The 25,488-nt window shown below is 49.3% G+C and overlaps 2 protein-coding genes across 28 annotated transcripts in view; both read left to right on the forward strand.

Moving 5' to 3' along the window:
• LOC101075053 (microtubule-associated protein tau-like) overlaps nucleotides 1-22,025 on the forward strand; it is a 32,369-nt gene extending 10,344 nt beyond the window's left edge. Inside the window, exons 2-19 of one of the 11 annotated variants that reach the window (XM_029840236.1) lie at nucleotides 1,666-1,733; nucleotides 6,076-6,143; nucleotides 9,625-9,804; nucleotides 10,214-10,288; nucleotides 11,042-11,233; nucleotides 12,068-13,998; nucleotides 14,128-14,353; nucleotides 14,681-14,875; nucleotides 14,957-15,094; nucleotides 15,641-15,696; nucleotides 16,462-16,579; nucleotides 16,732-16,782; nucleotides 17,269-17,567; nucleotides 19,119-19,211; nucleotides 19,577-19,669; nucleotides 19,750-19,831; nucleotides 20,086-20,198; nucleotides 20,264-22,025. In XM_029840236.1, the coding sequence (XP_029696096.1) occupies nucleotides 9,666-9,804; nucleotides 10,214-10,288; nucleotides 11,042-11,233; nucleotides 12,068-13,998; nucleotides 14,128-14,353; nucleotides 14,681-14,875; nucleotides 14,957-15,094; nucleotides 15,641-15,696; nucleotides 16,462-16,579; nucleotides 16,732-16,782; nucleotides 17,269-17,567; nucleotides 19,119-19,211; nucleotides 19,577-19,669; nucleotides 19,750-19,831; nucleotides 20,086-20,198; nucleotides 20,264-20,473 (4,011 nt within the window). In that variant the 5' untranslated portion in view covers nucleotides 1,666-1,733; nucleotides 6,076-6,143; nucleotides 9,625-9,665 and the 3' untranslated portion in view covers nucleotides 20,474-22,025. Of the gene's footprint in view, nucleotides 1-1,665; nucleotides 1,734-6,075; nucleotides 6,144-8,741; nucleotides 9,127-9,624; nucleotides 9,805-10,213; nucleotides 10,289-11,041; nucleotides 11,234-12,049; nucleotides 14,354-14,680; nucleotides 14,876-14,956; nucleotides 15,095-15,640; nucleotides 15,697-16,461; nucleotides 16,580-16,731; nucleotides 16,783-17,268; nucleotides 17,568-19,118; nucleotides 19,212-19,576; nucleotides 19,670-19,749; nucleotides 19,832-20,085; nucleotides 20,199-20,263 lie in introns of those variants that run through there. The other 10 variants (XM_029840229.1, XM_029840231.1, XM_029840235.1 and 7 more) reach the window with 10 other exon arrangements.
• A 411-nt stretch (nucleotides 22,026-22,436) lies between these two features.
• Nucleotides 22,437-25,488, forward strand: part of unc80 (unc-80 homolog (C. elegans)) — a 29,532-nt gene continuing 26,480 nt past the window's right edge. For 11 of the 17 annotated variants that reach the window (XM_029840211.1, XM_029840213.1, XM_029840220.1 and 8 more), the window contains exons 1-7: nucleotides 22,439-23,051; nucleotides 23,319-23,367; nucleotides 23,686-23,842; nucleotides 23,930-24,282; nucleotides 24,378-24,501; nucleotides 24,591-24,655; nucleotides 24,827-24,978. In XM_029840211.1, coding sequence (XP_029696071.1) covers nucleotides 22,960-23,051; nucleotides 23,319-23,367; nucleotides 23,686-23,842; nucleotides 23,930-24,282; nucleotides 24,378-24,501; nucleotides 24,591-24,655; nucleotides 24,827-24,978 — 992 coding nt within the window. In that variant the 5' untranslated portion in view covers nucleotides 22,439-22,959. Of the gene's footprint in view, nucleotides 23,052-23,318; nucleotides 23,368-23,685; nucleotides 23,843-23,929; nucleotides 24,283-24,377; nucleotides 24,502-24,590; nucleotides 24,656-24,826; nucleotides 24,979-25,488 lie in introns of all 17 variants that reach the window. The other 6 variants (XM_029840216.1, XM_029840214.1, XM_029840224.1 and 3 more) reach the window with 3 other exon arrangements.

Here is a 25,488-nt window from a genome sequence, read left to right on the forward strand (position 1 = left end):
CAGTGTGTGTCCGAGTGCTGCTCTGTCCTCTCTGAGCTAGAAGCGCTCAAAAATAAAGTTCTTCAGAGTTCTTCAGCTGGAGAAATGTTTCGATCAGTTATAAAATTGGGATAAGGGGCTGCGGGCGGGATTAGGCAGCAGCAGACGATGAGCCGCTCAGCTAATCCCCGTGCGATGGAATTGGCGGCGGCCCAGTGTCCGTGCTGGGAGCAGGTGGCTGCGGCGATCAGCCTGCACCTCCAGAGAGGTGGTCCTGGTCGTCCAACAGGCTGGACAGGCAGCTCAGATGTGACCAGTCAGTCAAACCTGACTGACGCTGTAGCTCAGCTGTAGCTCAGCGAAGCAGTCGCGCAGCATCCTGCAGTGTTTGCGTGGATGTAAAGAAAACAGAAGATAAACATCACGTATGAATCTGGTTTGTGAAACCGGTTCCTGCTGCTGCGGGAGCGGAGGCTGCAGGGGGACCAGGCGGTGTCTGCGCTGGTTCCTTCTGCAGCTCCAGCCTCGCTCTTTAATCAGAGCCGAGCGACGGCCTCCTGAAAGGCAGCTGGTGATGACAGGACCGTCCACTCTCCGTCTTCGCCTTCCTCTCTTTGTCTTTCCAAACCTCCTCCTTCAGCGCTGCTGCCTGGAACAATCACCTGGGTTTGGAAGTGATTTCATTTGGACGCCAGGATTGTTTGCAGAGGCCTCGTTTGCGCTCATTAAACTTGACCCGCTGCCCGACGGTGGTTGGCGTCTCCAGCTTCCACCTCCAGAAGCTAATGGGACCAGGAGACGATGTGATGTGGGTGCACGGCTGGGCTGCTCTCTTCCGTCTCTGCCTCTAATTTCTGGAGTGGTTTTGGGCAGCGTTTGATGGATCCTCTGTGATCCAGCCTCACAACAGCCCCTGAGGTCTCTCTGAGGTTTTGGCACTGCTGTAAGGGAGTGTCTCCAATCAGACTGGGCATACTGGTTTCCTGTAATGGGCTAATTTGTTTCATTCATAAATAAGAGGTTCAGAGGCTTGGGACGGCTCCGGGGGAAGCTTCCAAATCTGGAAGACTTGACGGTTGGAGAAAACGACACCTTGGCTAAGCTGCAGCAACAAAAAGGTGGATAATGGATCGGAGAATCGTGGACGCACGACTCCGAATATCTGGCGTTGCACCGCCGGGTTGTGTCGCTCCTCTGGCCTCTGCAGTCTCCCTCCCCTCATTCGCCCTCTCCGCCTTTGTGCCAGTACCGCTGCTGCAGTCGGCCATGCCTGCAAATGAGCACCAGCACAAAGCGATTATTCAGCCTTCATCCGGGAGGGGGAAGCCCCCCCCCCCCCACCCCATCAAGAGACGGTGCCGGGGCTGCCAGTTAATGCAGTCCTTCATTGAGGATGCAGAGATCATTGTGGATGGAGATGAATCCCACAGGACGGGGGATGAGCCTCGTATCCATTTCAGACACTCACTGTGGGACGTGCACACGTATATCGGTGCTCAGACATCCACCCCCCCATCCCCCATCCCCCCACCAGTAGGTAAACCAGCAGAGGAAGGAGGGAGGGGGCGTGCTCGCTGGTTTCTGCTCGCCGGGGTGAAACGCATCAGACGTCCGTGAGCGTCTCTCCGCCTGGACGACTGCTTTTTCTGGCTCCGTCTCAGGGTCTGGTGTCTCCTCTCTCTGCAGAAGCTGCCGTGTCCCCCGTCCCCAAACCGCACCCTTTTAGAGGACGACAGCCCGCCTGACCTCGCCTGGTAAGACCCCCCGCAGCTGATTTTTATCACGACGAAGGATGTCCAGACTAGACGCATGCTGCTGACTGACTTGTTGTGATGGGCTTCGGCGGTGGCGCTGGGCTTTGGTGGCCTTTGGTGTCCGCGGTGTTGCCCGTCTAGACACGGCTGGAGAATCAGCCGGCGGCGAAGGACGGTTCACCCAGAGTTCTCTGTCCCTGCTGTGACTGTAGTATCACCAGGCTGCTTTTGTCAGAAACAGCATCATTTTTAGTCAAATTTCTTGGGATTTTGACAGATTGGAGCTGGCATGGCAGCGGAGGCCTGAGCATGCTGGCACATTTTCCTGGGCTTTCTTCCAATTTGTTTTTCTTACACTTCACGCCACCATCGCCGAAGCTCACATTAACGAGTTAAGAAATGGCTACATTCCTCCAGTAATCCAGCTTTATGATAACATCACATTCCAGAGTGGGCGGAGAAGCAACTCGTTCGGATGCATAACTGTCAATTGGTCCTTTGAACTGAGTCCTGCAACTACAAAACCCAGCAAAATCAAAGGCATCTGCTTCTTTACTGGGTTATACTCAAACCGAAAATAAAGTTTTATTAAAACCCACCCTGAACTTTGAGGTTATGGTGGTAAAAGAGCTGAAAAAGCTCCATAAACAAGTGAAAAAATAAACAGTAATTCAGTGGTGACAGAGGATCCGTTGAGTGTGACGGTATAATAATAACTGGCTAATAACTGAGTCGAATACACTGTAGCTTCACAAAACACAAATTCAGACATGGTGGTTTAAGATCAATTTACTTTTTATGTATTCATTTATCCTTTGCTACCATTTGGTCTGTACATTAGCTGCAAGTTTAGGTTAGGTGGCGTAAACACTAAAAACCACTGGCCGGACAGATAACGATGATCATGGACGTCTGGCAACCTTTGCTGCTGAGCAAAAACATAGAAGTTGGTCTCAAAAACATCGAATTTGGTGTCAGACCCTGAAAATGTTATCGTCTCAACCTACTACCTTTCCTTTTGCCTCCCACTATCAGAACTGGATCCCACATCCTCTCACTGGCTGTTGATACTAACATCATCACTGATGTCGACAGCCCACCTACCCTCCAACCCCCCCTCATCTGTGTCCATTTTCGTCTGTCTGGCACCTCTGAGGCAGGCTGTCTCTCCCTGGGAGGGAACTTTGAGTGACAGGAGGAAGGACAGGCACCTTCACCCTCCACCCCTCTGTGTAATGAGTCATTTTAAACTGTTGCGTGTGGCCACTCGTATTTTTCTGAATTATGGAGCCATTGTGGGTGAATTTAGGGTCTTATTCTGTTTATTGTTGTGATTAAACTCCCTCTTCACGCCCTCCCAGGTGCAGGAGGTGGGCAGAGGCCTCCTCTGAAGGGACATTCAGCTCGCTTCGTGGCCGAACCTGAAGGACTCGGATAAGGAATATTCTCTGAGATCTCTCAACTCTTGTTTCTGAAAACTGTCACCTTGAGTTGAGGAATGAGAGGCCTTGAAATTCAAAGATGGGGTCCTTGGACGCCGAAGATTCCACTACAGGAGAGTTTGTGATGCATGTTAGGAGAAAGCTTAAAGAATGAATTTACCAGATGGTTTGGTTCACTTTGGTTTTTCGGTCATTTAGTCTGTAATTACACTGTTATTACCCGCGGTACAGTTTGTACAGGATGTTCCTGCCCGGTACGATGTGGTTTTCATCATGAACATTAGCCCTAAAACTCCATCCTCCCTTGTTGGCCATGATAAATCTATGCCGTCTACTTCCTGTGTGAGTGTGACCTGATTGGCCCTCGGGGGAGCCCCCGGTGGCCCCTCCCTGTAACTGCATTCTGGTAAAGAAAAAATGAACGTCTGGAATTCCACAAGGTTCCAGGCTTGGCCCAGCAATTGTTTCACAAACAAGCTTAAATCTGACAAACCGGATAAAACTACAAATATTTACCAAACTGTAACCCCCCCCATCCCCAGGAATCACCAGAACGGCAGACTTTACCAGCTGCAGTCACCATCACAGTTTCCACAGATTAGGGTCCGTTTCTTACCGTCTCATCCGTCACGTTGAAGGATGAATATGCACATGATGCTTCGGCAACTGAGCGGCCCCTGAACGCTTGTGAGCTCCCACCCGACCAGTGCAGCTGTCGCCGGGGGGGGGGGGGGGGGGGGGGGGGGGGGGCGACCAGCACCTGGTCCCAGTTTATAGAGCATGGACCAGTGTCAGCTCACAGGTCACGTTACAAGACATGTTTAAGACGCCTCATGTTGTCTCTTATTTCTGGATTAAGTTTCCCTTTTTCCTTTAAAACAAAATTCAAGCCCATCTGATTCTGACACTCAGAAACATTTATTTATCTGCAGCCCTTTATTCTGCCCCCTGAATTCTGTCTTGCAGGGCAAAAATAACAGCATCAGCCTGTGTTCCCAGGGGTCTCCTTGTTTTCCTTAAAGTTGCCTCATTCGTGAAGATCTTTTTGTTCCTTTTAGCTCAACCAGATTAAGATTCATTTCCTGCCGGCGTCGGCTCTGTTGATGAAGTCAAATCTGTGGATTAGCCTGGCCTCTGACCTCCTTCCTCCCTTCCTTTTGACTCTTCCCTTCCTCCTCCTCCTCCTCCATCAGCTTCTGTTTGGCCTATTTGGCCTCTGTCCTCCCGGGAGGTCAAGAGGCCGAAGAACCAAAAGAAAAGCTTCCTAAGTTGTCTTCTTGCCTTCAAGGGACAAATCTGTGTGTTTGTCCGAGCCTGAGCTGACTGTTTGTCCGTTAAGTTGGACGTTCTCCTGATAAGACTGCAAAAATAGAACATCAGTTGTGTGTTGTCGTCGCACTAATGACTTCAGGGATTAGATAAGAGGTGGAACTAATTTGCTCTCAGAACCAAACGCAGTGATTTTCCCTGATTTTGTGTCTAATTATCAGAAAATGATTTACTGACAGCTTGCGTGAGGACAGAGGCGTCTTGCTGCCACAGTGTCTGTTCTCGTCCAGCTGACTTTTCGGGGGAAATATACATCTGTTTTTGCTTCCTATCCTTTTCTTTTTCTGTTTGAGGAGGAACAGAAGACAAAAAAAAGCTCCTCTATGGTTCCGTTTTTCCTTCTTTCTCTTTTTATTTCATGATCAAAGGCTTTCCACATGAAGATCAAAGGATTTATTTCTGTGCACCAGTGTTCAAGCCCCCATTTGGACTTTTTTCAAGCAAAGAACAAATTGCTCAAATTCATAAATATTTCAACAGTAATAACTTTTCCTCTGATAGTAAATTGGCGAGACGGTTTACTGTTTGATTATTACTGAGGCATTGATGCTAATAACAATGTAATAAACACTCAGTACTGGCTCCCTCTGGATCTCGTCCTGGACCCTCTTTTCTCTCCACTCTCCATAAATCAGCCTCCTTCCTGTTCTAGCAGGGTCCCTTTTGGCACCAGAACCCCCCGACGGTCACATTGTTTAATGTTAACAGGATGCTTCTCTTCCCTTTTTTCCCTTTAACCTCCCGATGGTCTCCGAACGCTCTCGTCTGCCTTTCTTCACGGCCGACTCGGCTCATCCGCTGGCTCGGTCCCAGCCGACCAATCCCAGAGCTCGACAAATCTTAAAAACAGATCAGCGTCCGAGGCCGTCGAGCTGGCACGCAGATGACACGGCCTTGTTTCCCAAACTTTGATTTCTGTTTGGATTTACTTTAATCTCCACGGTCGATTTACCAATAAAGCAAAAATCCACTTTGTTTTGTTCAAGTGTAAAAAACGAATTTGTTATTTAGAAGCGAATTTACATTAAATATTTCCCCAATTCTACTGTATATATAAAAACCAAAACTCGACAAACTTTGTAGTCAGGTTTGCTCTACGTGGGACTTGCACAGATTTGTAGTCTAGGTTTGCTGCAAAGATAATAAAAAGACATGAAAATAAATGAGAGGGAAATGGAAATTGACTCATTTGAAAGGTGCGAGAGTATTCTCCCTTTTGGTTCAATCAACAATTTAGACTAAAGACAAGGAAGAATTTGAAATGCATTACATAATCTGGTGGGATTTGTGTGTTTTTGCACGTGCGCATGCTCGTGCACAGACTCCGAGTAGATTAGGTTTTCCTTTGTTGTTGTGTTAAGCTCATCAGCTTCATCTTAAAGGAGACGAGGCCCCACTGAGGTTAGCATTAATCCAGGTGACAGAGCTAAGCTTCTGTGTCTAAATAAAAATACTGGAAAGAGTTTTGTTGTTTCTTTTTAATTGCTATTAAAAGTAATTAGATGTGCCTTGGATATTGGCTAATAACCTCATTGATGTTAGCATTTGCTCTTCTTCTGTCTTTTGTGCAGGTTTGAGAAAAAGGCTGACTTGGGATTCACCTGTGTCATCCATAACTGAAGAATCCTTTTCAGTGTAGGTAAGTTGTTAAAAAAGAAGTGCTGATTCTTGTGTTAGCAGTTTCGCTACGCTGCAAAAAACATGATTTGATGTAAGCTAATGTGTTATAACACAATAACATAGGTCACAGAGATGTGACCCTGGTCGTCTTTAAACCACAGAGATCGTAGCCTCGGCGGCGTTAGCTTTATACGTATCAGTTAACACAGTGTAGCCCAGCACAACAAAGTGATCTCAAAAGCTACACAACAGCATCATTTCAGATAATGGATGCCAACAAACATCAGCAAATTATTGGTTATTTAAACCAGGGCTTTGATAATTAGCATTAGCTTGTTGTCCACAGAAGCAATGAGTCGAAGGGAAATGAGCTGTAATGCTCATTCCAACTTTTTTGGAGAGCGTGTTTAAAACCCATTATCGGATCAGAACCATTAGCCCCGCCAGCTGATGCAGTAAGCTGTCCTTTAGCGCCTGGTCCTGTTTGGCATCACAAAGGGATCCTTATTTTTCTGACCAAAACCAAAACTCTGCATCTATTAATACGGTCAGTCAGAATTTGGGCAAATCTTACGTGAAAAAAATGACAACAAAGATGTTGGGATTGAGGCCAGCTGGTGCACAAGCGTCCACGAATTCTACTCCTCTACTACGACATTCACACTCACTTTTCCCATGACTCATCGGGCCCCCGGGGAGTCGATGTAAGTGGTTGCACTCAGCCAGATGATTAGCATAGCTGTTCAAAGATATGCAGGGGAGAGCGAGCAAACCTCCACAACATGTGGGAACCCAGAGGGGGCGATTGTTTGGACTGGTGTCGTGCATGTTTTTAGTGTGGGGCCAAAGCTTCTCGTGAAATATAAAATAAAATAGTTCTAAACATGTTCGACTACACTACATTGCTTTCTCCCCGTTGTTCACTCCAAATCTAGTTTAAAAAAAGTTTTTTTCATTGTTATTTTTAGGTGTTTTTGTTATGACAGCATCATAGTCCTGTGCAGGCATGAATAGATCGTATTCGTCGGCGTATTGATGGTCACAAATGGCCCGTATCCATTCGTGTCAGTGCCGCTACCAGCAGAACTCCCGGGGGGCTGAGCCCAGAGGATCCGCTGACCTATTTCAGGATCCATCCACAACGTGGTCAAAGTCGTCCCTGCGCATCCACCCCGCCCCCCCCTTCCTTATCACCATGGGAACAGTGACATCACCGTGGGGTTGGCTGATGTGCCAGGAAGCATCGACTCTTCTGATCAGATCGGAGGCTGAAGCTAAACTGAAGGGAAAGCGTACATGCAGGCGCTGGCGGGAGGGAATAAATAGTTAGAACTCGGCCTTCGCTTTGATTTAAACTCAACCTTTATTCCTTCTTTCCTGGCTGATAACCTGCTCTAAAAATCACCCAAATCATCCACTACAGAGTTCCAAACAGATTTAGATTCACATTGTCCCACAATTGTGGTGCTCCCGTTCTACAGATAATATGGTATTTAATCTGCCGGTATCCTTTCTGTGCTCGCTCACATGTTTGTGTGTCTTTGTTCGTCAAGTTTGCATTTGCCGTCGTTCGCGCTTAGCCGCGATCGCTTGTTTTTGCTTCAATCCCGCACGTCACGCCGAGTCAGCAGATCATAATCCGCCGTCTGCTGCTGCGGGATGAAGCTGCTGGGTTCTGGGTTTATTGGCGGGTCAGGGCCACCTTGGGCGTCCTCCGGGCTGCTGGTTTAGTGTGTCACCAACGCACCCCTCGCATATGTTGGACCCAAGTTCGGCATGGCGACACAAAGGTTTATTAGCGCGCACACACAGGGGATTAAGGCCAGGTTGGCCTACTGAGCCGGGCTGCCAGAGATTCCATCCTCCCTCCTAAATGGATGGTGACATTCCGATGTGAGTGGCGCTCCATGAAGGCGTGATAAGTGACCCAGATAGGAGGTTGAGGATGGTGTTGGTGGCGGCGGCCTGGGGTGCAGACAGGGAGGGCGGGTTGAGATTAGGGATATGGGCTGAGGTGGAGAGTGAAAGGGGGGATGTGGGGGTAGAAAGGTGGCGTTTCAGGGGTATTGGGAGGACACGATGATGGAAGAACAGCGTGAAGACAGGAGAGCCTCGAGCCTCCCGCCACACCTTCTTCTCGAAAGCGGCGTTTTCAATTCGAGCCATCAATTCCAAGATGTGATGGGGTTTGAGAGCCGCTCGCTGACTCCTCCTGCAGCTGATTTAACCCCTTCAGGATTAAGACGCTTCTATCGTTCACGCTGAGAAGTTCGAGGCTAAATGCTGTCAGCCTTTTATTTTTACACCTCATTCCACCTACAGGGCGTGCTGGGAATGTGGTGGGAATGAGCAAAACGGGAGCAGCTAATCAGGGCAACCTTGTATTGTTCATAAATGAGTCCAAATCTGGCAAAAAAAAAGGAAAAGGTGGCTGCTGGAGTTTGAATGAAACCCAGACAAATCAAGCATGATGGTGTGCATCCAACGTTACGCACACTTCCTGGAAACAAAGAATTCACGACAGCAGTGATGGTTGAAGGCAAAGTCGGCAGGCAGGGGCGGCGTTTTTGAATGCTAAAGCACCGTTAGCGCAGTCTGACCGCCAGAGCACCAGTTTTCTTCCTTAGCAACAGCTGGCATCAGACTCTCCTCGGGGCTGCTTCTCCGTCTCAGCAGCTCTGCCTCACTGTCTGCAAACGTCTTTGCTGGAAAACTAAGTGAGCCGACGTGAAGCGGCGCTGCGGGGAAAACGGATGAGGAGCAGCCAGACAGGCAGCGAGACCATCAGCTTCTCCGTGAATAGCATGTTGAACACCAAGGCTGCCCAGGTTCAACGGGTTTGAGCTTTGATTCGCCATCCTCACGGATGAAAACGCAGTTTTCAAGGCGTCGCGCTGATGCTAACAGGTGCCGCCTCACTGCTTCGTAGCTGCGGGCCGCTATCCTGTTTTAACCAGGGAAACCTGTCAGAGCCATCTGCTGGACCTGTGCCAGTTGCCGTGGTAACAACCCTCTTATCGGCATTGAGTGGAGTGAAGGGTGTGATCACATGTTCTTCTTCACAATAAGATAAGGGGCTTCCATGTCTTTGTCTCCTGTCTTATTGCTTTGATGTGCTGATGGTGGCATCGTCCTGGTTTGTCTTTTTGATGTCCTCTAAGGGCTAGACATACAATCCACGACACATTAATACACGTTCATTCATTCATTCTGTAAATGTTAGCTGTATATTATGGCTCGTTTGTTGGCTTTTAAGCTGTTTTCTGAAGTGATGATGTCACGCCCCAATATGTGGACTGCATCACAGTAAATTGTGAAATTCAGTCCTTCCTGTCTGGACAAACAGATGCAGAGACAAAGGCAGAACCTTTGCTGCTAAAATGCAGCATCTTCCTCCCTCTGGTGTTTGGTTTGAGAACTGCATCTCATCTGTGTCAGACCAGGTCCTCCGCTTCCTTCCTGTGCACATTCTGACGCAACTCTGGTCGTGTCCCCCCCAGACAGGTGGCCCGTCCACTCCCCGGTGTCCCAGCAGGTCGCCATGGCAGACGCTCGGCAGCCAGATGAGCACTGGTCTTCAAACGGCCAAGAGAACGGCGAGAACGGCTACTCGGCCTATGGCTCCGCCTACAGGGAGAACGGATACCACGGCGGTGCGGCCGCACATCCTGGAGCCACAGGTATGAACACGGCGTGCGTTCACAGAGTTACGAGCGCTCGTGCGTGTCAGTACATGTTTGACCACGTTGCTGGGTCCCCAGCTGCGGGTGGAAGTGATTCGTGGTCAGACCGGGACATTCAATACACCCAAAAGGCACTTGAATGGGTTCAGCTGGTTCACGCTTCAGTGGGGACAAACAGATCCGGTCCTTAAGAAATTCCAATGTGGAATTTTAGAGCTTCCACAAAATCCAGGTTTTGTGTATTTGGAAACATCATCTCATGTTCGGCCCTCTGAGGTGAGGGTCAAATTCAATAGAAACATGGGATTAGGCTCCATACACACACCCTGTGAGCATTACTGTGTCCTTCCTCCCATCCACGTCTTGTCTTCCTGCTCTCTCTCTCTCTCTCTCTCTCCCTTCGCAGTGGATGACTCAGCAAATTTGCCTCCCTCCCCTCCCCCCTCACCATCCGCTGAGCAGACTGGGCCCATGGCACCAGGTACACCTACACACACCCCGGACCACTCCCGCCGCTGGGTGCAGGAGTGTGAATGGTTGTGAGGCTCGCTACAATCCAATCTTTCACTTAGAGAATCAGAAAAGTCGTAGCCTCGCGCATGATGAGAAAACTCTGTGAGCCTTGCTGGGGTTTAACGTTTGTCCCTTTTGCACGCCGGCTCTCCTGCAGCATGAGCAGCACTCTCCGATTCTCTTCTTGTCTGATATACACACACTCAGTGATATCTAACACACGGAACCGGCTACGAGGCTACGCTAACATCGTCCTCACTCTAGGCCACAGCACATAACCTGCCACTGCCGCCCTTTCCCACACATCCTCACCTCATCATCTTGTTTTTCTCCTCCTCTGCTCCTAATTTTATATTTTAACCCTTTGTTCCAGCCCTTCAGCTCCTTGTATGCAGCATGCAATCACCAAAACATGTTAGCAGTCGGACCCAGAAGTATCTGGACAGACAAATATTCTATAACGCACTTTTTCCTATTGAAAGCTACAAGATTGTTCTTTCACCACTTTGTGTCCAGATAATTCTGATTATGTCTGGAGTCCCAGTGCATGCTACTAAAGTTCTGTTCAGTAAAAGTTCTGGCTTTTGTAAAAAAAAAAAAAGGAAAAATCATTAAACTCCTGTGGGATTAGATTTTGTGTTGTTTGCGTCTCACTCATCTCCATCTTGTGACTCATCCGTTGTCCTCGTCTCATCCGTGTGTCGACCGTCCGCGCCCCAAGACGCCAAAGTTGAAGTTGTCAGTTGTCAGCGGCAGGATGAGGCTCCGGAGGAGGAGGTGCCGCGTGAAGAGCCAGGAGACTCTCTCTTAGAGCAAGCAGATTATTTAACAGGGCCCCAGGATTTGGGCTGCCAACAGGCCCAGACCCCTGAGGCCCTCAATGGAGGAAGTGAGCACAGCCCATCCCTCAAAGGTGTGTGATGTTTCTAAGTGTGTGGAATCTCCCCTCTACCAGAGACCTGCTGGAGTCTTCTGCTCAGTTTCCTTCAGCAGTGCAGCTCCGGCTTCGCTGCAGCTTTATTGCTTCTGCTTCCATTCTTGAAAATACCATCTGCAAAATGGCACCACATGGCCCTTCTGGTTTGTTTTCCAGCTTTTTATTTGTTTTTCTCTTTCATTTGCTTTCCCTCAGAGTGACGTTTGAATCGATCAACTGCTTTGAAGTTGATCATTTGTGCACTTTGTGTATTGCCAGCTACACTGCAGCTGCAGACGCCGCCGTCTCAACCGCCCAGCTTTGTAGACCCGAGGGCTGCACGTGTTTGTGTGAGACTTGCTTTACACACTGCTCGAGTATGTGCCTTCTAGCCACATCATTTGTGTCTCATTGTAGGTTTCATTCCATCCCACCATCGTTGGAAAGCTTACTCTGTTTTCCTATTGTTAATAGCATTGTGGCCTCCTCCATTGGGCACGTGTTCCAGTAAAGAAGTCACAGTGATCACCTGAAATCAAGCTTTTTTTTTCACAATTAGCGACCAATTTTGTCAATAGGAACACAACTGTTTAAGATTTTTTCCCTCCATCATCCAATATCATGCGACCCCACCCACCTCTCCGCTATCGTAGATGCTACAGTTAACCCTGCGCTGATGTGGGCCGCTACGACAGACGCCGCCGCGTGTTTTGCTACTGGTGTGGAAGGCTTTAGCTTGACTGTATCTGTCTAGCTTTGGTGGATGTTTGAAGAAAGAGTTTGGCTCATGTGACTCAACTCAAGGTTGTACAGTATCCTTCAAACACACAGCCCAACCAGAAGAATCTGGCAACGAGGCGTTACGGGAGCCTGCTAAGAGAGAAGATGAACCTCAGGTGGCCCATCAGAAGCAACTGGTACTCCAAGGAGCAGCCACTGACGTTACAGAGCTTGCTTCCTCGGTTGGACCCATCTCTGGTTCTTTGAAGGAAAATGAATTGTGTAAAACCTCTTCAAACGCCCAGGGACACCAGAACAGAAGCACTGTAGCACAAGCAGCCATTGGGAAAAATCCAACTGAAGTCATTAAGGTCAAAGAAAAGGTGGGGGTGACATTGACAAGTAAGTCAACAGGGATGATGGATGAAAGCAAAGAGAAATCTGAAGAAGGTGATCTTCCAAGGCACGACAATAGAGAAAAAACAGAGCAGTCTTCCAAGTCAAGTCCAAAATGTATCGCTGACCTGGAAGTCCCATCAGATACATATTTAGAACCTGGTACAGGATCAAAAATCTCCTTTAAGACGACTTTGAAGAGTCACGAAGAGGAGTTAGCCCAGAGATATTATGAAGGAGAGGAATTACAGGGGAGTGTTTGCCAGAAGGTCGATGACCAGCCTGATAAAAGAGCCAGGGCACAAAGAAGCCTCTCCTTAAACATTACTGTGGGGTTATCGGCAGGACAGACGACTGGAGCAAATCCTACAGCCTCCTCAGAGAGGCTTCTTCCACTCCGAGGGAGCTTTGACGAAGCTCAAACACCGTCTTTGACCAGCCAACACCAGCTTCTTCCAGCTGTCTCAGTCACCCCAACAAGCACTGAGATATCTGAAAAATCCGGCAACGGTTCAGAAGCCCCGTTACTGCCCGATAACTACAGCTCTGGTGTCGAAGATTTGGCCACTCTTCCTGAGATGTTAGATTTGGCAGGAGCGCTGCCTCGGCCATCTTTGGAGAGGAGGGAGCTTGACCACCTGCGACGGAAATCCATGCCATCTAATGTCTCCGGACTGTCAGAGAGCTCCTTGACCAGTCTTGTTTTGAGTGACGATGCATCGGGATTGGGGCGGAATAACCAGCTTGAGGAACTGGGCGACTGGATCTTCAGTGATTACTCTGGGCCAATGCCTTCTCCTGCTGATGCCGCACCCTCTCCCTCTCCTGTGGACTGTCTGCATCCAGTCCGAAGGGAACTTGGGGCCAAGGAAGTTGAGCCAAAGAACGTGGAACTACAACAGGAAGGAGTGACTCATGAGAGCTCTCAAAAGTTGATCTTTGAAAAGAAAGATTCCCCGGTGAAGTCCTCCCTCATGCTTGAAAAGGCCGTTCCAGTTGGGATAAAACCCGATCGCCTCAGAATCCCAGTAACTTCTTCCAAAGACAGACTGACGGAATTACGTTTGGAGATTGGTCTGCCAGGTGACCTCAAGATCCAAGCCATTCCGGAGGTAGATATTGAAAAAGACCCCTCCAGAGAGGCTTCCCCTATACCCCCAGACACTTCCTTCACCTTCAACGAAACTGGAAACAAAGCTCCCCCAACTCCCACGGCTCCAAAGTCACCAAACGACGGAGGGTCGGAAATGATTGCAGAGAAGACAAAGATGGATGTCTTGCGAGAGGTCGAGGATCATGAGGGTGAAAAGACGGATGAGTCACAAACGGCTCCAGAGAGCCCAGAAAACACGATGTCCCAACATGCAGAGAAAAGATTTGCAGCAACGGTTACTGACGATTCCCATAAAGAAACACAAATCCAGGCAGAGGAGATGACTCCAGATATCTTTTCCCCGAAGCCCCTCGCGTCCCCCACAGTCATTGTTATCCCTCAAGCACAGGTGGAGGAAGAAGTCGATGAAGATGATGTTGAAATGGCAGAAGAACCTCAAGAGATCATGGAGGACCCTGCAGCGGGTCACAGTAAAGAACAAGTACAGATGGGTCAGAGCCGAGATACTGAGAAGGGGCCGGTGAAGCTGACGGTAGGTGAATCGATGAGGGAATATGACCCAAAGTCGGGAGATGAATGGAGTCACAGCTCCCACACCGGTGAGGATGGCGAACCCGCAACAGATAGTTCACACTTATCTCCATGTTCTGATCACGATCAGTCGGTCGAAGGTACCAGCGCTGAAAGCATAAGAGAGGAAAAACTAGCAGTGGGAGACCAAACGGAAAAGTCGAAAGTGGAGGACGAGGTGGACAGAGATGTGGAGATAGGTGAAGAGATGAACCAAACCTCTGATGTGCTCTGCCAGTCTGATGAGGCGGATAACACTGAGACCGCCCAGGACGTGTCCTGCATAGGGACAGACAGTGGCTGGATGGACTCACAAGGTACCCAGAGCTCGTAAAACTTACCAATATACCCAAAAGTAGTGAACACAAACAGCTGATTGCTATGATTTTTATTAAAATAAAATGGTCCAATTTATATTTTTGCATTTGACATGTCATTTATTGACTGGATAAGTCAAGCTAACCTTAAACTGTTAGCATTAGCATATTCACAGAACATCGCCTAGGAGATCATAAAAAGGTCCAAAGTCACTTTTAATAGACATTCCTGTCACGGAGGAGGTTTCTTAGCATACTAAATCTGCATTTTTACAAACAGTTGTTGTGCACTTGGCACTTGGCATAGCGCTTCCCTCTCCACTGCAGATGATGACAAAAGTATCATGACTGAGCAAATGGAAGTCCTTCCTCAGACACCGCCTCCTGTCAGTCCACCTGTGTCAGACAGACCCAATAAACGGGCCCCCGGTAGAGGAAGGGCCCCCACAGGCACGACAGAGGTCAAAGTGTTCCGCAAAGGAACTGGCCACCACCCGAAAGAGGACCCGAAGAAGAAAAAAGGTTCCGCTTATGCATTCTTCACGCTACATTGAGCTGGGATTGTTTTCATGTTGGTATAATGCCTTTTCTCCTCTTTGCTAGTCGGAGCGAGGAGGGCTGATCAGAATAAGGTGTCAGCCCTCCAAAGTCGTTCCCCGTCTCGAAAGATTGTAGGCAAAGTGGCGGCCAGACACCCTCGGCCTGCTCTACTTCACGCCTCTGCTAGACGCAAGGCCACAGGTGAACACCAATTGCCAGGAGTCGGTGCTGTGGATAGAGAGAGTGCAACCACTTTTTAACTCCCTCGAGGCCAATCTGGGATTCGAACCCGGAAATTCAGTCAAAGCTGAAACAATTTGTGGCGGCGTTGTGGCGAGAAACAGCAAAAGTTGACACTGGTCATTGCTCTCCCTCTATTGATGGCTCAGAGAATCAAGCAGGTGCAATGTAGCTGGCAAACATCGTGTGCTGCTTCCCCATACGTAAGGATTCATTTATTTGGCTTTTAATTTGAGAAACTGTGTGTTTGGTTGCGCTGATGAAGCGGCGGAGTCCCCCCAGCCTGTCTCCATGCTTGTGTTTGTTTATCCACTGATCAACTCATCAACGCGTTCCTTCTCTGCCTTTTGTTTGTCCGCTGGTGTGAAATTTGTGTCTCACTTTGAACTCTGGGCACCTCTGAGGGCATTTATGGGGGTTTGTTTGTGTGCTGTATGTGGAACTCTCGCGTCACCCTCCCCCCTGTTGGTTGACTTATGTCACTACATAAGCAGTTTTGTTTTCCAGGTATGGAGAGCCACCAGCCTCTCAGCGTGGCCCACCAGTCCAGGGAGAGGACCACTGTAAGTGATTCCTTTCTCAGATTTCTGTGTTGAGTCAGGGGGTTGCATTGTGCACGTTTATGTCTCTCTGCGTGCATGCTAATGTTTTGTCTTGCATGCCTTCGCTCTTTTCTCGCCTCAGTCTCGACAGAGAACATCTGTGAGTACAAAAGTGATCAAGAGCTGGTAGACAGTGTTTTAGCATCAAATATGAGCAACAGAGGAGAGCATAGGGATCTTCACATCCACATTTCTGTGCCCCATCTCATCCTGATTGTGTTCTTTACCCTTTTTGGTGAAAATCATTTTATTTGAATGACTTCCCTTTATCATGAAATTGGCTTTAAGGTGTGTCAGAATGTTGCCAATGATTCTAAAACACGCCAAAGAAAAAAAAAAGAAAAATGAATGAAACATGTTGTCTGAATCGGTGCATTTCATGTCCTCTTCCTCTTTATGTCTTCTTCACCTCCGTATCCCATCATCCTCACCTGCATGCCTCCTGTCAGAGCCCCACGCGGGCCTTTCTGTTAAAGATGGCAGTCCAGCGCCGGGCAGCCGAAACCCATCCCCCCCGGCCAGGCTCTGCCTGTAGTATTAAACGGATCCCCGCTATGGAGGCGGAGCTCATTGAGGCTCGCCCCTCATCTGCATGTTTCCGTCACCCCCCTCTGCCAAACAAATTGGCAGAGAAGGTAAAGCGGGGATCGATAGGTCAGCTGGAAAGATGGCCGCTGCTTCCGAACGGGCCTGATGTATTGACACGTCAGTGTGTTTTGGATGCAGGAGCGAACATACCGCAGCCCGGAGAAGAGGTCGTCCTTGCCCAGGCCGGCCAAGTCTCTGACACGCCACATACCAGCTGCTGAACAAGAAGACAACAGCACCCCCTCCCGGCCAACCTGTAAGACTGCAACCACACGCCATCAGCACATGTTTGCAGAGTCACAAGCTTGCAGTTAATTTTCCCCAGTCCCTTTTTTAATCATTGGTAACGTGCACCCTCCCGTCCCCTGCTTTTCTCTGCTTCCTCCATTTTTTTTTCTTTCCAAATAGCATTCCAGTCCAGAGCCGACAGCAGGTCTGGGAGAACTCCTGGTATAGCAGGTAGATCACGCGGTAGCTGCTCGCCGTCCCCTTCATGCCGTCCTCATGATTACGTGGCATCTTTGTCCAACAGTAGTTTAGGAGTGATCACCAACTCATTTTGCTGAGTGTCTAGAGTGGGATTTAAAAAGTCTGGTCATAAAGGATATAGTTTTACAGCTGAGCTACATTCATTAAAAAATGTTAAATCAATGTCAGAGGAAGAGGTGGGATCCAGGTTGCTCCTCAGGACATTGATAACTCATTCCCGTTGTCTCTGCACCCGTCTCCTAGCAACAAGCCGGCAGGCTGGATGAACACAGCCACCTGCGTGTGCTGTTTGTTCTGTGTGTTTGCGGAGTTTATGGTCCCATGAGTCTTTGTGTCCTTATCATCCTCATCAGTCTCCGATGAAGGATCACACGCCCCCATTTCTGTCCTTCACGTGGTCCCAGGAATGGTTTTCTTCAACGTTGTCTCATCGTTGTCGTCTCTTTTCCGTTAAAGGTACAGAATCCCGATCCCTCCGCAGCGGTGCCTCCACCCCCGCTTCTGCCATCACACCTGGTACGCCCCCCAGCTACTCCTGCCGCAGCCCCGGCTCCCGCACGCCCGGCAGCCACACACCAAAGTCCTTCAGTGTCCTCCAGGAGAAGAAGGTGGCAGTGATCCGAACCCCACCCAAGTCACCTTCCTCTGTCCAGCGGCAGCTGAAGGTTCTCAATCAGCCCCTGCCTGACCTGAAGAATGTAAAGTCCAAGATCGGCTCCACCAGCAACCTGAAGCACCAGCCGAAAGGCGGACAGGTGACCCTGATGCTGTGAATGGTTTTTTGACAACTGAGAATATTAAATGGGAATGTGCAGTTCCTGCGTTCTACCTCTAGAGGGAGTAAAGGTCATTGTACATATTACTAAAAGAAAACAAATGTCTTGTTTTAATAATAGGTCGTAACAAATCTATAAATAACTTGAAGAACCGTACTTGTTTAGTTTAGTTATTTCAGAATGAAATCATCAGAAATGAAAACAGGGCGATGTGATTTCCAGGCTGCCTGTAACCCTGCCTCTGCTGTCCTCCCCCTGCCTCTGCTGTCCTCCCCCTGCCTCTGCTGTCCTCCCCCTGTCTGCTGTCATCTCCGTCATTGCCCCCCCTCTGGCCCGTCTTTCTGACTTTCCTTCTGTCTTCTTTCTCCTCACCTCAACTCCTCACTGGCTTCTCAATGAGGTGCGAGCGTACCGAAAGCTCTTTGCCACTTTCCTCATTGAGTGACAAATAAAGTCTGATCTTATTTTATCTTCTCTTTCTGAGAAGATTCCAGCTGTTTAGTATTTCCCCCATCACGACTGTTGTGTATTAATAATTACTAACAGGAATTATTTATTGAGAAGGGGGACACAAGGACAGAAGCAGGAGAACACATCACCTCACTTCCTGATGGTTTTTGCCTCTCAAACGGGGGGGTGGGGGTAAGAGATCAGCAGTTTGCTCTCTTTTAATGCTGTCTCCAAGGCAACAGACAGTGTGAAGGATTGTGGAGCAGAACAGAAGAGAGACGTTTAATTAACCCCAGTGATGCATCGAGGACAAAGCTGGTAATTGTCACTTTTGCCAGCTCATTTATCCTCTTTGGGGAGAAATGTGACATGGGGGCAGACATTTTTAATGAAGCCGAGCGGCGCAGGCGGAGGGGCGGGCTTCAGGCAGCACGGAGATCTATCGGAGACAGAAAATACATACAAATCTCGGTTCCCACAACTTAAATTAGACACTACGGTTCAGGCAAGTATGATAAAATATGAATGCACACACCAGAGATGTAGGGTGTTCTCTGTCAATCCAGCCAGAAACGTAGAAAAGATCAGGCAGGCTGGATCACTCAGACCGGATCCTCCCTGGATTTATTGTGGATGGGTTGACCTTGGTTGACCTTGCTGCTGCTGCTGCTGCAGCCACTCAGAGGAATGTGTACTGAGGGGGAAAATTGGATGGATTCAGGTGAAAGAAGGTAATCCAGGTGAAGCCGGGCTGGATTGGACACTCCGGGGATCAATGCTGCTTCCCTGGACCTCCGCTGGGATGGACGGATGGACGGATGGACGGGACATTTGATTTCTTTTCTCAACCAACACGCATGTTCTTGTAGGCGCTGCTTCAAACATCAATATCCACGTTTGACGAGCTTAAACAGATCATTGAACAGGTTTTTGACATCAGGAACCTCATTTTAGCATCATGGTAGCATCGTGTTAGCGTCCTGTGAATGGCTGTTACCTGTAATGCTTGTAAAAGTCACCTTTCACACCAACGGAGGCACATCTAGATTTTCTTTTTTCTTGGATTCGATTTTGTTTTAGGTTCAAATTTTGCACGAGAAGCTGGACTTCAGTCATGTTCACTCAAAGTGCGGCTCCATGGATAATCTGAGGCACTCGCCCAAAGGAGGCAATGTATGTACGCCTTTTCTCTCTCTCTTCCTCCTGTCCTCTCTGCTCTCAGCTCAGCCTCGCTCTTCTTTTATTTGTTCATCTGACTGCCATCAGCTTGGGGGGAGTTGGACGTTTCTGCTCCCTCTCGAGTCACTTTGGTTCTTACACTTTAACGTAAGAATCAGCAGGATTACAGCCCTAAAAGTGTAGCTTGTGCTCTCTTATCCCTGCATTAGAAGTCCATCAACGAAAGGCTCAGATTTATATTTTTCCCCAAAGATCGTGGGTTTAAAAACTGGGACATTTTGACTGGATTACTCCTCCCGCCTCCAGCCATCCGCTGTTTCCTGGTATGACTCTTAACTCGGTGCCGCTCTCGTTCCCAGGTCATGATTCCGAGCGTCAAACTGGACTTTAGTCACATTCAGGCTAAATGTGGCTCCTTGGACAAACTCCAGCACACACCAGGAGGCGGAAACGTGAGTGGTGGACTCATGAAGGTGTCCCTCGTGTGCCGACGTGTGTGTTTTAATGCCACCTTTTGTGCTTTTGCCCACAGGTCCAGATCCAGACCAAGAAGGTTGACATAAGCCACGTCACCTCCAAATGTGGCTCCATGTCCAACATCCACCACAGGCCTGGTACGAGCAGCCCCCGTCACACGTATTTACAGATGCAGACTTGTTCTTATTCTGTATGAAGCTGAAAATAATCAAGCAACAAGATCAGTTAGCTTAGCTTAGCTACCCCCAACATCTCTTTGTAATTCATCTTTTGTATTCGCTGGAAATGTGTTTGAAATTCCCGCCAAAACGAGTTGCCTTGAAGTTGCTAAAATGAAGCAGTCTTTGGGATCACCGTGGCGACTGAGGGTTGATGGTCTTCTTGTCCTCAGGTGGAGGCAACGTGCGCATCGAGAACGCGAAGGTGGACTTTAAAGATAAGGCTCACGCCAAGGTGGGCTCCCTGTCGAACGTCAGCCACACCCCCGGAGGAGGGAATGTCATGGTGAGGAAAAGGCTGACAAACGTGCCGGGTGACCGTTGTCCTGACCCTTCACTCGTCTCCCGCAGATTGAGAACCACAAGCTGATGTTCCGGGAAGTGGCCAAAGCTCGGGTGGACCATGGCGCTGAAATCGTGGTCACCCACTCTCCTGGGGTGGGGACGGGAGGCACCTCCCCTCACCTGTCTTCCACCGGCAGCATCAACCTGCTGGAGTCGCCGCAGCTCTCCACGCTGGCCCAGGACGTCACCGCCGCTCTGGCCAAGCAGGGGTTATGAGCACACAGCAGAATACCCGACTTCCACGGCTCCGTGTCCCCATCAGTCACCGTGACCCCACCAACACCCGTAGCTTCATCTGTCAACAACCCCTCCGATGGGATCAAAAGAAATGGAATTACTCTGGAACCGTCCCTCTTCTGTCTCAATTTCCTGTTTTCTTTTCACTCAGATGTGGAATTTTTTTTTTTTTGGTTGTGTCGGGACCGAGTTGAGTTGACTGTTTTATGATTGTACACCTTTTTTAATAGTGTAAACAACCATCACACATCTGCTTGGATGAAGGTTGATTGAGGCTTGAATTGGGCATTCAAACATAACAGGGTACTGAAGTCTCGCTAGTCTCCACGAGTCTTCATGTACCCGACAAGACTGACGAGCGTGTAAGCTAACGGTCATCCTGTCAGAAGCTTCAACTCCCATTCTGTTGGTTATAATCTGCCTGTTTCCCTGTGTGTGCTGAATCGTTGGACAAATGACGTCTTCTTTGACTCTGTCAGTGTAGTGAAAGTTCCAGTTTTGTATGTTTCCTGTGGCTGCAGTGGCTTATTAGCACTTCCCCACCTATAACCGCTGCAGCTTTGACGAATCCAGCGTTAAAGGCGTCACATTTTTATCTAGATTTTCTCTTTTCTCCGTTTCACGCAAGCTAGTGGGCTGCTCTTTTTGTTTTTATACGTTCAGTCTTTTTTTTTTATTTGGCTGCAACCCTGCTGTTCTGTTGGCATGGCAACTTTATTATAGCTACGCCAGATCTAGTTTGGAGAATAACTGGCACCCATTTAAAATGGCGTTCAGAGCACGTGTTTAGTGGTACTGAGAGCGAGAGCAAGTTAAGGAAATGCACAAATGGACAAAACAGCAGCAAGTTACAACAAATATGATAAAAGTTATCCAAAAAAAAGTTTTTGTCTTCTTAATGTGTGAAATACCGCTGGACTAACAACAGATGATACTTCTGAGGATTTTTAAAATGTTTCTTGTGTTTATGGTTAATTTTTGGCTAAAGTAACTAAAAGCTAAGTTAAAGAAATAGATCATTTAAAATGGTAAACTGAGAAAATAGTGGATTGTGCATTCTGGTCACAGACACTTTGACTGGAAAAGGTCCAAACTCAGCCTTTTTGTACCGCTGGCTTGTGTTCTGTCCATTTTAGTGTGTTTCCCCAGAGTTGAGTGTGTTGAACTTGTGAGTGCGTTAGTTTTCAATAGCGCGGGAACTTTATTTTAAGACATTCCAGTGGCGGAGCGTCGTGGCCCTTCGGTGCCACTGAAAGGTGAGAAATAACCTTCGATTTAAAGCTGTTAGATAAAAAAAAAAACAACTGTGCTAGAATATTCTCTGCTCAGCGTTGTGAACCTTCAGCCTTCAGCTCACCCGTGTATTTCTGTGCTTCCTCACCCCCCCCCAACTCCTTTTGCCTGTGTAAGTGTATTTAAAAGAAAAGAAACCCGTGTAGATGTGTGCGCACCTTTCCGATGTTTGAGACGTATACGATGACAAATACTCCCACAGGGTGGCGACAACAGAAATAAAGATTCTAAAAACTGACGCGCGTCGCATGACTTCTCACAGGCGCGCACAACACAACAACACAACACATGGTGGCACTTGTGATGGACACTGTTTCAGAACCAGGTGCAAAGCTAAGATGCTAACTTGTTGGCCTGCTACATGCAGGGGTTTGTTGTTAATAATCTGGCCATTCTTAAATGGACAGTATTAGCAGAATTAAGGTAAATGCCACTTCCCCTCATTAGTATTTTCTAGATTTGATATTTTATTTGATGACTCGGCTAAAAAGACTCACAATAGTGGGACAGAGTGGACTGGCTTCAACGGGATGGTTAAATAATTCTTAATAATTCTTAATATTATATATATTTTGATGAGCTAAGTATATTCTCGATCAATAACTAAATCAATAAAACATTCCGTTTCCACACCGCACCAGCCCGTCCCCAGCGGTGGGGGCCAGACGTGGCCATTTCCGGTTCACCTGATCCACTTGCCTGACGGCAACCTGTTGATATTCTAATGGGGGATTATGCGGATGCGCCATCTGGACACATTTCTGCCCCTGTTTGAGTCAGGCGCAGCGTTTTAGTGCCGTATCCTGGGAAATCTGAAGGAAGCTGGAAGGAGCAGGAGGGGCTGGGTGAGGAGAACATCTGGGCCGGGCCGCTTGTTGGATCACACTGCGTCTTTAAGCGGCGCATCTCCCCAGCTTCAGGACGCCGATCATCTGTGGCTGTCCAGTGAGGGAGGCGCAGAAACCAGAGCGGCATCTCCTTCTCCCTCCACCCCCACCCCCTGCGCTCTCTCTCTCCCTCTCATTTCCCATCTCTCTCTATTACCGCCAACACTTGCAGCCATTTTACGCAGGACGAAGCCAATCATGTCGTGAGCGGTGCTCGCTGGTCACCTGCGCACAGCCAGCAGCCGCCGCCGCCGCCGCGCAGCCGGTCACGCAGGTCCGGCCAAGATGGTGAAGAGGAAAAGCCTGGACGAGAACGAGCCGGAGTGCGGGAAAGGAATCCCGTTCCCCATCCAGACCTTCCTGTGGCGGCAGACCAGGTTTGGCGTCATTCACTAGATTGATAACAGGTGTTTGTCTCAGCGGGCGGAAAACGGGCAAAACGCACGTCAAAAACCGCCCGACGCGCGAAAAGATGCGCGAAAAGATGCGTGCGATCGTGTCACTTTCAAAGGAGGAGGGTGTTCATCATCTTTGACTGGATGCGGAACGCGTGATGTCACCTGTAAACCAAACTGGTGTCACCGGAGATCTGATCCGTCCTCCTTTCTTCTCTCGCTTTCTTTTCTTCTCTTTTCTTTTTTTAGTGCATTTCTGCGTCCGAAGTTGGGGAAACAGTATGAGGCGTCCTGTGTGGTGAGTTCGATGATCATTTTGGGAGTACAGAATAATCCTGTAATCTGGTGTCACCTTCACGCGCCTGCACTGGTGGGTTCACTGGGATTTTTCATTTAGAAAATTACCCCCCCCTTCCCCCATACACATACACACGCACTTCCTCCCATGATAAATTTATATCCATAATGATGTTTTCCAGGCTCTGCTGGGTGGAAACAGACCTGCCCCTGTCTGTCCCACAGGCTTTGCCACGCTTGGGGCAGTGTGGTGCACTTAGCTGCTGGAAGAAAGAGCCCTCAGTTCCTGCCTGATGTCTTCTTCCTCTCTGTCCTTCAGTCCTTTGAGCGAGTGCTGGTGGAGAACAAGCTCCACGGGCTGTCGCCGGAGCTGTCAGAGGCCATCCAGAGCATCTCCCGCTGGGAACTGGTCCAAGCGGCCCTGCCCCATGTCCTCCACTGCACCTCCATCCTGCTGTCGAACAGGAACAAACTGGGTAAAGGCACACGGGTCCTGTCACTCGTCTAGCATTGGTGCTACATTGAAGTGAAAAGTCCTGATGTCCCATGTGGACATTTGACAGGGCACCAGGACAAGCTGGGCGTGGCTGAGACCAAGCTGCTCCACACGCTGCACTGGATGCTGCTGGAGGCGGCGCACGAGTGCAACCACGAGCCCAGCCTGGGCCACGGCTGGTCCGCGGGGGGCAGCAGCAGCAGCAGCGCCTTCCTCCAGCCTGTGGGGAACCAGGGCTCATCCCCAGGGGCTCCTCTGGGTTCCTGCGCCGGCTCTTCCGCCCTGGGGGGGTCGGGCCCGCAGCACGGCAGCTCCCTGTTGGAGGAGGATGAGAACGCTCGAGCTAAACTGTTCAACAAGAGCATGGCCACGGTGGAGCTGTTCGTTTTCCTCTTCGCGCCGCTCATTCACCGAATAAAGGTCAGAGCCCCAGCGGCCATTTCATTGGACACAGAGCAGATGATTGTAAGTTTCTTCTGTTTTATGCTACCTTGTGCTCCCCCCCCCCCCCCCAGGAGTCAGATCTGAACTTCCGTCTGGCCAGCGGTTTAGTGATATGGCAGCCCATGTGGGAGCACCGCCAGCCCGACATCCCCGCCTTCACCTTGCTCATCAAACCCATCAGAAACATTGTGACAGGTGGGGGGAGGGATGGGGGGGCTGCACTCTGAAGATGTCGGCATGGACCAGTTTGATCGTAATTAATTTGTTATCTGCTCTCTCGACAGCAAAGAGGAACTCCCCAGTGAACAACCAGTGCAGCCCCGGTGGGTCCGCTAACCCAGGTCCCATGGTGAGACATGTATTAGACATTTGAACATGCTCAGGCTGGATTTATGCCCCCCCCCCCCCCCAGAGTGCGGCTGCTTATATTCATTCGAGCCCAGTCGTGTGACAGCGCGTGTGTGGTTTGCCTGTGTCAGAACGCCAACATCAGTCTTTACTGCCCGTCTGTCCGTCTCAGTCTCAGGGCTTCCAGGTGGTCTGCGAAGCGGCCCGGTCTGACTCGTCCTCCTCCCCCGCCTCCGCAGAGCAGAGCTGTCGCCGCGGTAACTCGGTGGAGAAAGGCGGCCCCTCCCAACAACCCCCGCCGGTCAAAGGCCCTTCCAAGAAAAAGTGAGCGCTGTTAATCGGTTTGACCTGCAGATCTGTCCCGACCCTGAGCTGAAGCCCGTCCGCCTGCCCACATTACAAGAACTTCTAGCTTCTTAAGCCGTTGGAGCTTCCTGCTGTGATTTCATCGTATCACAAATTGGGATTTAAACTCATCTCGACCGCTGCGAGCTCTAAATCGGTCATGTCACAGGTGTTGCCATGGAGACAGTTCCATTCAAGCAGCTCTTAAGTGTTGTATATGAGACGCGGCGCTGGTGCTACCAACATCATCTGATAGCTAAACATTTGTTCTTGCGGCAGCGAATGTGGAACCACCACGCGGCCTCGCCGGCGTGTAATGCGTAGCCTGAGGCGGCGGCGCGCATCCTCAGCGCGAGTGCAGAGCCTTGTCTCGCTTCGGCGTTACATCCTTCTGACATGTGCCCCCAAAAGCAGGGTAATTACGCTGAAGTAATGTGCTACGTGTCTGATGCTGGCAGCGTCCCGAGCCTAGCGTGACACGCGGCTCTT

This window comes from Takifugu rubripes, chromosome 8 (genome assembly GCF_901000725.2).
Source record: "Takifugu rubripes chromosome 8, fTakRub1.2, whole genome shotgun sequence".
Classification (NCBI taxonomy): domain Eukaryota; kingdom Metazoa; phylum Chordata; class Actinopteri; order Tetraodontiformes; family Tetraodontidae; genus Takifugu; species Takifugu rubripes.